The 16,085-nt window shown below is 41.5% G+C and overlaps 1 protein-coding gene across 2 annotated transcripts in view; it reads left to right on the top strand.

Annotated features, from left to right (window-relative positions):
• The window catches only part of CDYL (chromodomain Y like), a 137,630-nt gene extending 121,921 nt beyond the window's left edge, over window positions 1–15,709 (top strand). For both annotated transcript variants that reach the window (XM_084850426.1, XM_084850428.1), the window contains exons 6-7: window positions 7,849–7,992; window positions 15,262–15,709. In XM_084850426.1, coding sequence (XP_084706552.1) covers window positions 7,849–7,992; window positions 15,262–15,420 — 303 coding nt within the window. In that variant the 3' untranslated portion in view covers window positions 15,421–15,709. The remainder of the gene's footprint in view (window positions 1–7,848; window positions 7,993–15,261) is intronic.
• Window positions 15,710–16,085: the final 376 nt, after the last annotated feature.

Here is a 16,085-nt window from a genome sequence, read left to right as displayed (position 1 = left end):
CGATCCGACAGTTTAATTAACCCAGATTAAATACCAACACCATAGTTAATGCATGTGTCTGGACACTTTGTTTTTGTTAAACTAATGCTTACTAAAATGTAGTCTTACTCGGCAGGCTGCTACTGATTAAACTTTTATAGCTTTAGAAAGACATTTAATTAGACAGAATAAAACTGGTGATGTTTGACTAGAGCTTCTGTCTAATCATTTAGCATATGTAAAAGTTGACAGCTTAGTTTTTGCATTGTTTTGTTTATGTCCTGGAATGTGTATTCAGGTTTCTGGGTTGCTCAGATAACAACATAATAATATGAATCTTAGTCACAGGAAAGTGTCTCTCCCCCCCTGCCCAATATATAGTCATGGCCTCTTGTTTGAAGCCTGATGTTTTCAATACCTTTTGTTCTGCTTTTTATATTTTCCCCTGGAGATATTTAGGAATTGCCACAGCTTTTGTGATTTCCCAACTGTAAGATCTGTGTTTGGATTTCCATTGTGACAGTGCTCAGATATAAAATCAACTGTGGAATATTTTAAATGGGAAACAAAGAGGGCAACTGATTCTTCCACCACATCCTTACCTTCCCCTCCTGTACATATTGTTCCGTGTGCAGGCATCCCCTGCTGCCAGCCATCCCTTTCCACAGAACTCTCCATCTCCTGAAAGAGGGCTCAGATATGTTCTGCGTATGACAAATCCAAGAAAGCTGGCTCTATCCATCATGCCCAAATAGGATATTACATGTTAATGGTGAAATCCTTTTCTTGTCCGCTAGATTTCATGTTACTCCTTTAGCATTTGACATTTTTGGAAGGGGTTTTCCCCCCATTCCTAAAGAACTGTGACTGACTTCTACAACAAGATGCAGCAGGCATTTGATTCCCTTTTATAAACAGTACTAAGCTGAAATATTAAAATGCTTACTGCTTGTAAAGTTATTGATGTTCTGTTTGTATAACTAGATTATATCACAGAATAATAAAAAGGGAAATTGATCACAAAGAACTAATGGTAAATTAACACTGAGAAATATCTTAAATGATTTGGTTGACTTCATCTTAATGCTTGAATTATTAATGTTGTGAGCCACAAACCATCTTCAAGCTGATTTCATTTGTTGATGCAACCACGTGCACACATCTCCCAAGCTGTCAATCAAACTGCTCTTTAATTTCACCTGACTTTAAGAAGTGGCTTCAGAATTGGTAGTGGAAGAAAGGGTGGTGCTGTTTCAACAAGATCCAACAAAAAAGCTCCAGGTGCAGAAAACCCTTTGGACATGGAAGTGCCTCTTTGGATAGCAGTGTGCCTGTTAAGATCAGGCTGTAAACATTTAAATTATTGTAGTTTAACAGATTTGTAGGTTGAGTTGTATGACATACATAAACAGTAGATCGTTGATAATTCAGGTGCCATTTTGGGTGTCCTTCGTAGGAAAGGGTTCCCTTAAGTGGCTATCTTGTTACATTCTCTTCATTAACTATTTAATACCCAAGTGAGTAGAAGATACTGTAATTCATGTATTCTTAGGAACTTGCAGCAGTATCAGAAGTTTAGTTTGGGGGCCTTCCATGAAGATCTTCATCAACCTGGGCATGTGTACAGGCCTTCAAAATTTGGCATGATTTTCTTTTCTTGTCTAGATGATACACTCATGTTTTACGATATAGCATCTTCCCTATGAAGAGACTATAATTTGTAAAGATCGGTTTCGTGATGCATTTGATGCCCTTTTGGTGAGAGTGGTCCTACGGAAGCAGATGTTAGTGAACAGTGGGCAGTATCCTATTGTACTTGTGCACCAGCAGGAGTGACCTGGAACTAGGGGAAATGCTCATTCTGGAATGGGGCAGGTCAGCGGAGCCTGCAGAAGGGAGCTCAGTTGACCTGCCCTGATTCGGAAATGAGTATTTCTGCTTGTTTCCGGGGTACTTTTAGAACCGACAGTTCTCTGTTGCACAGGTGGCTGCTCCTGCTGCCACAATATGATCAGCAGGAGTGCAGCGACCCAGTTGGATACAGCCCTTTATGTCCAGCCCTACCGCTCTTCCCTCTTCATGGATCACTGCCTTGTTGTGGCGAAGGGGCTTGCGTAACTCAGTGAAGCCATAAGCTATGCCGTGCAGGGCCACCCAAGACAGACAGGTCATGGTGGAGAGTTCTGACAAAATGTGGTCCACTGGAGAAGGAAATGGCAACCCACTCCAGTATTCTTGCCAAGAAAGCCCCATGGAATGTATCACAAGGCTAAAAGATATGGCGCCGGAAGATGAGCCCCTCAGGTCGGAAGGTGTCCAATATACTACTGGGGAAGAGCAGAGGGTATTTCCAAGTAGCGCCAGAAAGAGTGAAGTGGCTGGGCCAAAGCCGAAAGGACAGTCAGCTGTGGATGTGCCTGGTGGTGAAAAGAAAATCCGATGCTGTAAAGAACAATATTGTTTAGGAACCTGGAATGTAAGATCAATGAATCATGGTAAGCTGGAGGTGGTCAAACATGAGATGGCAAGGTTGAACATTGACATCTTGGGAATCAGCGAACTAAAATGGACAGGCATGGGCGAATTTAATTCAGGTGACCATCATATCTATTACTGTGGGCAAGAATCCCTTAGAAGAAATGGAGTAGCACTCATAGTCAACAAAAGGGTGGGAAAAGCAGTACTGGGGTACAATCTCAAAAACGATAGAATGATCTCAGTACGAATCCAAGGCAAACCATTCAACATCCCAGTAATTCAAGTCAATGCCCCAACCACTGATGCCGAAGAAGCTGAGGTTGATCGGTTCTGTGAAGATCTACAACACCTTCTAGAACTAACACTCAAAAAAGATGTCCTCTTCATCATAGGGGATTGGAATGCTAAAGTAGGAAGTCAAGAAATCATCAGGATAACAGGCAGGCATGGCCTTGGTGTACAAAATGAAGCAGGACAAAAGCTAATAGAGTTTTGCCAAGAGAACACGCTGATCATAGCAAACACTCTTTTCCAACAGCACAAGAGGCGACTCTACACATGGACATCACCAGATGGTCAACATCGAAATCAGAGTGATTATGTACTTGCAGCCAAAGATGGAGAAGCTCTATACAATCAGTAAAATCAAGACCTGGAGCTGATTGTGGCTCAGATCACGAGCTTCTTATTGCAAAATTTCAGCTTAAATTGAAGAACGTCGGGAAAACCACTAAACCATTCTGGTATGACCTAAATCATATCCCTTATGAATATACAGTGGAGGTGAGGAATAGATTTAAGGGAATAGACCTGATAGACAGAGTGCCTGAGGAACTATGAAAGTTGTTCAGGAGGCAGCAACTCAATTCATCCCAAGGAAAAAGAAATGCAAGAAAGCAAAGTGGCTGTCTGATGAGGTTCTACAAGTAGCTGAGGAAAGAAGGGAAGCGAAAAGCAAGGGAGAAAGGGGAAACTATATCCAACTGAATGCAGATTTCGAGAGAATAGCAGGGAGAGACAAGAAGGCCTTCTTAAATGAACAATGCAAAGAAATTGAGGAAAACAGTAGAATGGGAAAGACTAGAAATCTTTTCAAGAAAATCAGATCTCAAGGGAATGTTTTGTGCAAAGACGGGCATGATAAAGGACAAAGAAGGCAGGGACCTAACAGAAGCAGATGAGATTAAGAAGAGGTGGAAGGAATACACAGAAGAACTATACAGGAAAGATCTTAATGTCCCTGATAGCCATGATAGTGCGGTCACTGAACTTAAGCCGGACATCCTAGAGAGTGAAATCAAGTGGGCCTTAGGAAGCATTAGTAACAACAAAGCTAGCAGAGATGACAGTATTCCAGCTGAGCTATTTAAAATGCTAAAAGATGATGCTGTTAAAGTGCTGCACTCAATATGCCGACACATTTGGAACACTCAACAGTGGCCACAAGACTGGAAAAGGTCAGTTTACATTCCAATTCCAAAGAAGGGTAATGCCAAAGAGTGTTCAAACTACTGTACAATTGCACTCATTTCACATGCCAGCAAGGTTATGCTCAAAATCCTACAAGCTAGGCTTCAGTAGTATGTGAACCGAGAACTGCCGGAAGTACAAGCTGGGTTCCGAAGAGGCAGAGGAACTAGAGATCAAATCGCCAACATTCGCTGGATCATGGAGAAAGCAAGAGAATTCCAGAAAAACGTCTATTTCAGCCTCATTGACTACGCTAAAGCCTTTGATAGTGTGGATCACAACAAACTGTGTCAAATTCTTAAAGAGATGGGAGTACCAGACTACCTTACCTGTCTCCTGAGAAACCTGTACGAGGGTCAAGAAACAACAGTAAGAACCGGACATGGAAAAACCGATTGGTTCAAAATTGGGAAAGGAGTACGACAAGGCTGTATATTGTCACCCTGCTTATTTAACTTATATGCAGAGTACATCATGAGAAATGCCAGGTTGGATGAATCACAGGTCGGAATTAAGATTGCCGGGAGAATTATCAACAACCTCAGATACGCAGACGATACCACCCTAATGGCAGAAAGCGAAGAAGATCTCAAGAGCCTCTTGTTGAGGATGAAAGAGGAGAGTGCAAAAGCTGGTTTGAAACTCAACATTAAAAAAACGAAGATCATGGCATCTGGCCCCATCACTTCCTGGCATATAGAAGGGGAAGAAATGGAAGCAGTGACAGATTTTATTTTCTTGGGCTCCAAGATCACCGCAGACGGTGACTGTAGCCATGAAATTAAAAGACGCTTTCTCCTTGGGAGGAAACAGCATAGACAGCATAGTAAGAAGCAGAGACATCACCTTGCCGACAAAGATTCGTATAATCAAAGCTATGGTTTTCCCAGTAGTAACGTATGGCTGTGAGAGCTGGACTATAAGGAAGGCTGAGCACCAAAGAATTGATGCTTTCTAACTGTGGTGCTGGAGAAGACTCTTACGAGTCTCCTGGACTGCGAGAAGGTCAAATGAGTCAATCCTAAAGTAAATCAACCCTGAGTGCTTATTGGAAGGACAGATACTGAAGCTGAAGCTCAAATATTTTGGCCACCCAATGCGAAGAGAAAAGTCACTGAAAAAGACCCTGATGCTGGGAAAGATTGAAGGCAAAAGGAGAAGGGGACAGCAGAGGATAAGATGGCTAGATAGCACCACTGATGCAATGAATATGAACTGGAGCACACTCCGGAGGACGTACTAGAGAGCGGAGGACAAGAAGGCCTGGCGTGCTATGGTCCATGGGGTCACGAGGCATTTTACATTCTTGAGTCTTACTTTCCACATTTGTAAAAATAGGGATGCCAATTATTTCCATGTTTGTGAGTCATTTCGTGATATGGCTCAAAGCCACTCTATTATTAACTGAGTATTAGTCATGCTAAATATGTTCTATCTGTTGGCCTTTTCTCACATCATGTTTGGTTCCCTAATAAATTTGAATTCATTATCCATATTCTAATATTCTCAGTATTTGACAGCTTTATCACAGTTTAAATCCATTTAAGCCATTATGTGTGAAAGTGTGAAAAGTTTGTGTATCAAAATAAAAAATACACCTACACCATCGGCATTGTGTAGTTTGTACAGCACTTGGCATCACTACCATTAAATACTGGAGTAGCAACTCCTAGGATTAGCCTTTCAAGCTTGTAATTCCATTGATTACAGTGGGCCTGAGGGTTGGCTCACACAAAACTTTTGCCACATTAGGGCTGCTTTAAATTGATCTCAGTGGCGGCTGTCTCTGTTAAGCCAGGGCCAAGCTAAACATTCCTTTAATCACATATAGCTGAGCTATGTGTGATTGTCTCCCCTACTTGTCCTGCAAGCATTCATGCTTGCAGGACAATTCATATCAGGGCCTCCGCACTTCGGGAGAGGAGGGTTTAAGCTCCCCCCCCCCATTTTGGTCTCAAAATTAAGAAACAACAACCAATGAGCTGGGGCGGGGGGAGAGAAGAAGAAGAAGAGGAAGAGGAAGAAGAGGAAAATGTTGCATTTTTCAATTGGGGAAAAATGCAGTTTTTAAAAATGGAACAAATGCATAATTTCATTCATTATCTACAAATAATGTGCTTGATTGAACCATGGCAAGCTTACTGTTCTGTTTTCTCTTTGGTCCCTGCTAATTTATAATATAGTAAAGTGCCCCAAATTGCTGATTTGTACTTAGCCAAGAACAATAGGCACAGCAGTCCGTGAGTGTCATTGAACGTCTCTTGTACTCTGACTGGCCCTTCCGTCTTAGTGGCTGACATGCTCTGATGTTACAGTGGTCATGGACATTCAGATTTGTCATAGTCCCTTGGCTGCCATTGGTTTAGCTGAACTGATGCCTTGCCAGCAATGGCTTGGAACAGCTTAGTGCTTGGGGATGGGAGGGTTTGAGGCTACAGAGTGAAATTCTGAGGTCCATGAACAACATGTGAGAATCTTAATCTTTTCATCTATGTCAGTACTCCATGAGCTTTCAAAGTATATCTTCTTGGTACAGATAATTTCACTGGCGTTTTAGTTTTTCATTGAAAACACAGACAGCACCCTGTCCTTACGTATGCAATCATCATGAGCTTTGATACGGCGCACAGAGAGATTTGGTACTCAAATGTGTGCGACTGAGTGGTTTGCTGCATTCTAAATTAACAGTAGACAGTGTGGAATGTGACTAGAAAACATGGCAACACTGGAACATTTAAACCAGAACATTTTTAATAGAAATTAATTCAAATGGAAATAGTTTTTCAGTTTTGCATGGCTGCTCTCCAGATTAAACAAAGACAACAGGAATGGAGTACAAACAACAGAGTATCTCCTATTTTTAACATCCCCCCCTCCCAGCCTATAATAATGTATTTCACTCTAAAACCAAAAAGCTCCCACTGAGTTGAATGAGCTCTGTTTCAGGATCAGGCTAAGTATTTGTTGCTAAAATCGGAATATGTTATATTGCAATGTGTGCTTATCTCAGTGTAGCACTAATATTTTTAGCTGTATGTTGATATGAAGAATTTAAGAAATTTTCTCACTGACACCCAAGATGAAAAGATGCAGAATTTTCATAATTAAAAAAAATACTAACATCTAAGTAAATTCAGGCCAATTAAAATATGGATATCTCATTTGCAGGATCTTTCAAGTATGTAATCTATTCACAGGAAAATGTTTTTGTCCTGAATTTATTTAATTTTAAGTAGCTTCATTCCCTTCTTACTAACTACACATCTCTTGACAGCATCACTTCATGTCTGCTTCTTCTGCAAAGCTTCTCTATCCAACCATGTCATCTCCCTTCATGCATATGTCTTTCTGTAAACTTTAATTGGTTGGTCAGTCAACTAAAGTGAATTTGAACTGGTGAAGTTTGGGGTTCAGGGCATACTTACTTGTTTTTGCTCTTGCCTGCTACAGTAATAGGGACTGAAAAAAATATTAATGTAATTTTTAAAAATATGTATTAATATTTCCGTGTAACAATGATTGGAATTTTTTCATTATTGTTGTCTCTCACTTCCTTCATTATCTGACCCAAGGATTTATATTTGGATTTTGGTAATATGTACATGAAAAAAAAACAGTTAAGGCAGATAATCATTAGTCATTATTTAATTAGTTGACAGACCTTGTATGCTGAACTTGGTTGCAGCTCAGAGAGCTTACGATCTGTGTCGCTTCTGTACAGAGCCTAGCACACTGGCAATTTGTGGTAGTTTCAGTATCTTGGTTTTGTTTCAGCCCAAGGAAAAGAAGAAAACAGACAAACAAAAAGTAATGCAATCCAGCGAATCATTCCAACAATGATCATGTTAGAAAACATGATGTTTGTATTCAATATGTTTTTATATCACATTATATATTACATAGCACTTTTGTCTTCCTTAGGCAAATGAAATGTTATTTAGTGGAAGGAAGCTGACTGCACAAGAAGCATGTGCGAAAGGATTGGTGTCTCAAGTTTTTTGGCCAGGAACATTCACACAGGAAGTCATGGTCCGCATTAAGGAACTTGTCACATGTAATTCAGTTGTAAGTTGCTTTTATCTTACTTTGAGACTACATAAGCAAGATGTTTATATGGTGACTAAGGACCACTTCACACAGTGAATTTTCCCTGTGCATGAATGGTGCTGAGTTCTCCTCACAGGTATGAGGCCACAGGTTTGAGGCCACAGGTATACCTCAAAGCATGGGAAAACCACAGCATGAACTGGGCTGTGCATGTATACAGCTAGAAGCAATTTCTGTAATGATGATGCCAGCACTTTCCCCAATCACCATGAGCACAAGAATTGCTACTGCAGTATTAACATGCTACCTTGTTCACTCTTGCTTTAGTATGTGTCCAACATACTAAAGGGGGAAGGGTCTGTGTGAAATGCTGCCATGAATACTATCCTGATAACTAGAAGGGAGCTGTCCATACTTGTAATAAAGTTCACAATCATTTATTTAATATGCTCTGGGAACTTTTGCATAAATCTAGAAAGAGGACTTTGGATGTTTAAAAGTAAGACTAGCTTTTGTATGTGTAAGGATCACAGATGCATCGAGAGAGCTAGCCAAAATATCTTGTTCTAAACAATGTATTGGGTCCAAACTTAGTCATGCTTAGAGTAAATTAATTGAAATCAATGGGACAAGTTGGTCATGACTAACTTATGACCCAATGATTTCAGTGGGTCTACTCTAAGCATGACTAAGTCGGGATCCAGCCCAGTAGATCAGAGGTGCAAAACCCCTGGCTCATGGAGTCTCCTTGGGTTCCCCCAGGGGACAGGGCTTGGCCTCCAAGCCCCGCACTCTGGCAGAATCCCCGCTGCTGTCTCTAATCTCAGAGATAACAATAGGGTGCAGGCAGTGGGGGACTTGCCCGGTGCTGGGAGGAGGGGATGCTCTTCCCAGCATTGACTGAGTGCTTCAAATGGTGTGCATTGCCCTGGTGGGGACAACACATCCCACAAAAAGCCAGGGACTTGGATCGCCCTGGGTGGAGCAGCTCCTCCTCTCAGCACCAGCCAAGTCCCTCTCTCTGTGCTGAGAGAGGCATAGAACTACGTCCCTCTCTCAGCCCAGAGAAAGGCAAAAACGGAGAGTAGGGAGATGATGTCAGTGATTGACATCATCTGGCACGCAGAGGACCTGGTGGGGGCAATTTGGACCCCCACCCAATTCTGTTTCTGCACCCCTGCAATAGATGGAAGGAGACATAAGACCTCTTCTTCTGTTTGTTTTTTGTTTGTTTTTACTGCTTTGACATCGGAACAGAGCTTTCTAAACTATGTGGGGTTTTTTTGTTTTTGTTCGTCTTTGTTCCTTTGTTGACAAAAGAACAAAGACAAAAGAAACCTACTCCCACCACATCAGAGAAGTATGTACATTGTTTAATCTACAACACAGGTGGGCAGCCAGTGGCCCTCGGGGGTCCGTTGTGTGATCTGCCCAGTGCCTAGCCACCCGCCCAACATTTCCTCCATTTCTGAGTTTGTCACCATTCCGCCCCCCCCACTCCAAATTCTTGGGGAACCCCCCCCCCATCCCTTACTGTCATCAGAACATAACATAACATAAGAAGAGCCTTGCTGGATCAGAACAAGGGTCCATCTAGTCCAGCATTTTGTTCACACAGTGGTCACCCAGCTGTCGACCAGGAACCCACAAGCAGGGCATGAGCGCAACAGCGCCCTCGCACCCATGTTCCCCTGCAACTGGTGTACATGGCTCACTGCCTCTGGTACTGGAGGTAGCACATAGTCATCACGACTAGCAGCCACTGATTGTCAGTACCTTATCAGGGCTTTTTGCTGCCATCTGTACTGCTGCTGCTGTTTTTACCACTGCAAAAAAAACCCCTTTCCCTGCTGCTGATAACTGCTGCTTCCACTGAGCACAGATAGCAGAGCTGCCTCTAGCAGATGCTCTGGAAGCCATGTTCCTGAGGGCTCTATCCTGAGGCATCTGCTGGTGCCAACTGGGAGTGAAAAAATGCAAATTTCTTGGACATGGGTCACCCGAGGAGGATGAGGGGATATTTAAATAAAAAGAAAATAACATAAATATTGCTTTTGCATGCCTGTCTGTTTAAGGGGGTTGGAGGGAAGAGCCAAAAAAAAAATAGTGCTCAAACTGTGTTTAGTTCACGCTTGCTGTGCCTGCCTTGCTTTCATCTCCACTACCCCCCTCCCATAGTTACCTGGTGATCTTCCTGGCGTGTTTACCGAGCATCCCGCTGTCCTCTGCGGCGCAAACCGGTTCCTGGTGGCTGCTCCAGCATCTGAATTGGCTACTCAACCACAGAGAAAGTGGTGGATGCTCTAGCCGGCGGACTCTATGGTGATGGACTGGAAGTCCTCTGGAGCCCATTTTAACCACTAGGGAGTCCGCCAGTTGACACCCTGGGGCTCCTTAACCCTTTTGCAGGGAGGTGGTTACTGGGGGTGGCTTACTAACCACAGTGAATGTGGTTTTCTCCTCCACACAACACGCTAAGCCACCATGGTTAGCAAAAAAAAGCCTAACCATCATAGCTTAGCATTACATGTGAACAAGGCCAATGTGTGTGCATGCATGATAGAGAGTGGAATGGAATAAATGGAAAAGAGAATGAATGAATGAATGAATGATAAATGAAGTAGGGGGTGGGGAGATAAAAAGGTTCCCTGCCCACTTTTGGCTGAGGCCCCTCCTTTTAGCAGAGTGCCCAAACCGCTCCCCCACAAAGAGAAAGTGACCTTTGACCCTGAAAAGTTTGTCCACCTCGATCTACATGGTTTCACCCTGCATTAGGCCTTGTCAGTTCTCTTGGACCTTTGAGCAGGGGTGCTCCTGGATCCATCACTGTCACAAGGCATGGGTGGCCTCAGTGGTTAGAAGCACCTTTTATCAGTTTAGGCCAATATGCCAACTGTGACCCTATCTGGACAGAGATAGCCTGGTGACAGTTGCCCATGCTCTGGTAACCTCTTGATTGGATTACTTCAATGTGTTGCGTGTAGGACTACCTTTGAAAATGGTTCAGAAACTTCAGTTTGTTTAAAATAGAACTGCTAGGCTACTAACTGGGACGGGTTGATAAGATCATGTGATGACAGCACTTTGTCAGCTGCACTGGCTTCCAGTCCATTTCCAGGCCCAATTCAAAGTGTTGGTGGTAATCTTTATAGCACTAAATGGCTTGGGGCCATATTATTGTGATTTCATTTTCTAAAGCCTTTTACTGTTTTTATTGTATATATTGTTTTTTAACCTGTCTTATTATGTGAGTTGCCTTAAGACCTTTTTGTTATAGGGCAGCATATCAATATGGAGTTGGATCCAGGATCTGCCCTCTGCTAGAAGAAGGCCTCCACATGATTTTTGGGGACTCCCCTCCCCTCCATACACACCACAGCTCACCCCATTCAACAGGGTCTCTTTACTCTCTGTGTGGTATTTTCAGGAGGCAGGAGGGGCAGCAAATCCCCATCAACATGGTTAATCCATTGTAAATCTGGATCCAAACCATCATAAATACATAAATAAACAATAAATAATAAGGACCCATTTATGCCATAAAAGCTATGTTTGCATGTAATCTTCCAGGTTATGCAGAGATCAAGCCTTATATTAATGGACTTGAAGTCACAGTCATAAAAAACATGCTAAAGTAATCCTTTGTTGGTGCCTTACATAATCATTACTGAGAATACTTTATGTTTTGTATGAATTCTTGAAGAGGTCATGCACCTGGGTTCCAGCACAGATAAGTCATTAAGTAAAAACAAATAAGCAATCTAAAATCCACTAAAAGTAGATTAAGTGTTCTTTGGATTCTACTCTACAAATCACTTTTCATGGCTGTCTGATGGTCTTTTTGGAATAGTTCCATGGTGTTCAGTAAGGTCTCTACTGAGATTGCAAGTGGAGCTTTCAGCTGTGGAGCGCAGCTTCAACCTGTATTAATATTCTGTTTAGATTTAGTGTCTCATTATTATTAGCAGAAAGATGCTTATATAACCAAATATATCATGCACACAGCTGTGTAACCTCCACAAACCAATGAAGGATGATTTTGTAGACTAGACTCCACGTTGCAGCTGTTTCATATACACTAGCCTTAATTACAGTTGGAGATGCTCATGTTTCTTTATAGCAGCACTCTTAGTGCAACGTCTGTGCTGATCCTAATCCCATCACTGCACAACAAGAGGTGCGAGGGGTTAGTAGTATTGCTGAAGGACTATCCGCACTTGTGTTTATAGTCAGTTACTGAGTATGCTTTTTGCTTCTAAAAGCAGCGAAGAGTAATTTCAAGAAAAATATATAGAAGCCCATTGTGTTTTAAAATGGGGATGCCTGTTCATATACGTTCAAATAAATCTAGAATGGGTCATTTTTGTCATTTGCAGCCATCTCCATCTTTACTTATAATCAAAGGAGATGTGTTACAGCACTGGTATTGGGGAACACAGATGCCCCCCATACAGCAAGGAAGATCAGTATATAGAAACAGGTTTCTAAATGTTCAGGCGATGCAGATGTATTTCAGTATTCACACTGCAGTGTTCATGCAGGACCCATTGGACTGGCTGCAGGTGTCTTTTGCAGTGATGTGCGTTTTCTGGAAAACTCTGCTGCCCTGGAATCAGTGTTCTGTTTGTTTTGAGTTTCATTTAGTAAACAAAACTTTTTAAAGTATCTCATATTAATGTCATGTGCTTGTTAAATATCTGAACAATTTTCCCAGTAACCAAAATTAGTTGAATGGAAATATTTGATTAGGGGAAGAAATTCAATAAAGTGTACTTAGTGTGGTTATAAATTCAAACAAATCCAAAGTTTTACTTGGAAATTATTCTTATTGGAATATTTGTCATGTCTTAAAATATTTACAACTGAGTAACAGAGTTTACGTTATTATTTAGATTTTTTAATGAAGGCACTAAAAACTATTCACATCCTAATTTTAGCATGCCTGGAGCATGTGCTTTCTAGGGATAGTCACCTGAAAAAAAAGTAAATGCAACTTTGATTTTAGATTTGATTTGTATTGTTTCCATTCCAGTTGCCCAATTTCATTTGTATTGTATACATCCCTTATGTTACTAATCAACTTTATGAAACAAAGCATTTCTAAAACTGGGGAAAATGCAGAAAAATATAGTATCGGACTCATCTTTTGATCTCTCCACATCTCAGCTGAAATACTCATTTCAGCATGTAGGTAAAATTGTATTGAGGGCAGAGAGTTAAAAAGAAAAAAAAAAGAAAACGTAAATAGAAAAAAGGAAGGACGATGCAATAGAATAGCATTGCCGAAATGAAGGAATAAGCTTGCTGCTGATCTCTGTTATTTCTTTCTCCCCCCGCCCGCCTGGAGTGTGTGAGCACTCTTGTGCGTCAGCGATAGAGAAGGGAACCATTCAGTCCCAGGGGGAGCAATCCTATGGCCTCTAGATGAGTCTAGAGGGCCATAGGATAGTTTGGATTCCTAGATCTGAGATCAGAGACACTGCTCCAGCCTTGGAGACAGGAATTTGAGCTCCCTGTCCCCCTCCTTTTTGCAGCCAGTGCAGAGAGAACTGTTCTGGCTGCCTCTCCGAGTGGAGGGAAAGGGGGCATGCCGGGGGGAGGGGACTGGGGAGGCCGGCTTACGTCATATCCCCAGGCCTCCCCAGCCTCCTACCCTCCCGCTTCACAGAACCCGAGCTAGACAGGCAAAAAAGCCTATCTAGCCAAAATGCAGAGCGGGAGGAGTGCGGAAGTGACTATCTCCTATGCCACTCCTCCCACTCTGCATTGTGGATGGCTCTCCCGATAGGATTGCATCCTAAAGGTTTCTTAAAAATTAACCATCAAGTAAAGTTTTTTAAATGTTCACAAAATGTTGTGGACATTATGGGTAGTTGTCTTTCATCTCTAGCAGGCACTCTTCTGTAGGTGCTCATGGCAGTAATTTATTGCCACATTCCATATGGCTGTTGCAAGGAACAATAGCTTTTGTTTAACCTGAAGGAGGAATCAGATTTTCTTAGGGGGGAAATCCTATGGATGTTTAAACAGAAAAAAGTCCTACAACTACCAGCATACCCCAGCCAGGGATGCTGGCTGGGGCATGCTGGCAGTTGTAAAACTGTTTTCTGCCTAAACATGCATAGGATTGCACCCTTAGTTGTCAAGTGTTTTGGTTCTGTGCTGTCAAACCCACGACAGAAACATAGTTTTGGAGGAAAACATCGACATCATATGTAACACCTGTCCATTTATTGTACTATAAAACAATTTAATAAGCCCTCTTTAAGTATTTCTGCTGTTATGCAACCCAGAGTTTCAAAATGTGTCCGCAGTTTATCGAACTTGCTTTCTCTGAGAGTATCTGTCTATAGATCCTGGGATCAACAAGGGGTAGGGGGCAGATTTAACCAGCATTCCAATGGGGTGCATGTATCCCTGAGTACATGCCTTTACTTTTCTCCATAGAAATGAATGGCAGTCTTTCCCTTACATGGAACAAATTAAAAGGGTGCATTTGGGGACACTGTTCTGGTTGAGGGTAAAATCCTATTTTTCAGCCCTAGGTGGTCTGTCTCTTACTTACACTCACTGTGTGTGTGTGTGTGTGTGTGTGTGGCAGGGGGATGCTTGAGGTTTTGATTCAGTCTGCATTTGGAAGTGAACCGACCTGATCTGCACTGTCTGGACTAATGGGGATTGGGATGCAGTTATCCTTCAGATTTTGCAGTTCTCTGAATTTTGCAATTCAGTTCTTAGCTGAAAAAATCTGTACAAAATGTATATAAAATTATAATCTCGGATAAAAGAAGTTTAGACATGCGTAATTTGAGAGAAAAGACATTTTGAAATATCTTTCAAGAATACGTTCAAGACACATATTTAAACATGATTTTTATGTGCAGAATAAAAAAGTGGAGATTAATGTGGCAACAGGATGGAACAGCTTTATGAATGACTACATTCCACCGACTGGAAATAGACTGATCCATCCATCACTAGGGTTTCTCTGCACACGCTCTGTTGCACTCCTTTCTCCCATATAAGAGTGGCTGCTATTCACTCCTATGGGGAAAAGTAAAGTGCTTCCTTTGCAGATACCATTGTGCCCTGGCTTGCGTACACTCACGGCTTGTGTGCCGTCACTGATGGGCGTGCTGTGCGCAGATCACAAATGTACTGCATCCACCAGGGGTCACTACGAAATGCAGGTCCTCAGACATGTGCTACTGTTCATCCTAATGACAGCATATTTCTAGTTTTGTATAATCTGCTTATGTGTTTACTTCTCTTTTTAATTTTATGTAGGTACTTGAAGAATCCAAAGGTTTAGTTCGTAGTATTATGAAGGTGGACTTGGAACAAGCAAATGATAAGGAGTGTGAAGTTTTAAAGAAAATTTGGGGTTCTGCTCAAGGGATGGACTCAATGCTAAAATACTTGCAGAGGAAGATTGATGAATTTTGAAGAGATGTGCAGTGACACTGGAATTTTATTTACTTGGACATCTGGGTTTCATGAATGCCCTAACTGAATTTAAAAATCTAAAATAAAACTTGCCCCATGCTCAGAAAGCATGGAACTAAAACTTGGAAGAACATGGTTTTATTGTCAAGGGTTTTTTTTTTAAAAAGAAGTACTGTATGTTAAGCATTGAACAAATTTCCTTTCTCCATATAGATATAAATATATAAATATATATATATTATATTTCTTTATATACACAAACTAAAAAAATATAATGGAGTGCACTACCAAACCTTTGTCTTCTACTTTGTTATCATTGGCTAGTACTGTATCAAAAGAAAATAGTGGATAAAATGAGGCGTTGCATTATTTTGTATGTGGCACGAAGGTCCTGAAGCAATGAGATATTTTTTCAGTAGAATACAGAATTAAAACGGGTATTGGCCAGCCCTTACTTTCACTGCCCCAAAAGTCAGTTAAGAAGAGGCATTGCCTTGAATTCTGAGGAAGATTTAAAAAATACCTCAACTAATGATGCATTCTAAAAGTCAATTATTTTTTTAAAAAATAAAACCCTGCAATGAAATGGTGTATTTCTCTCTCTGTCTCTGTCTCTGTCTCTCCCCCCACCCCATACCCCAAAATGAGTGTGCTCAGGATTTATG

Source organism: Heloderma suspectum, chromosome 4 (assembly GCF_057233095.1).
Source record: "Heloderma suspectum isolate Gila_16-S chromosome 4, 16-S_ref, whole genome shotgun sequence".
Taxonomy (NCBI): Eukaryota; Metazoa; Chordata; class Lepidosauria; order Squamata; family Helodermatidae; genus Heloderma; species Heloderma suspectum.
Note: the sequence above shows the minus strand (reverse complement) of the source record. Positions and strands in the feature narration are given on the sequence as shown.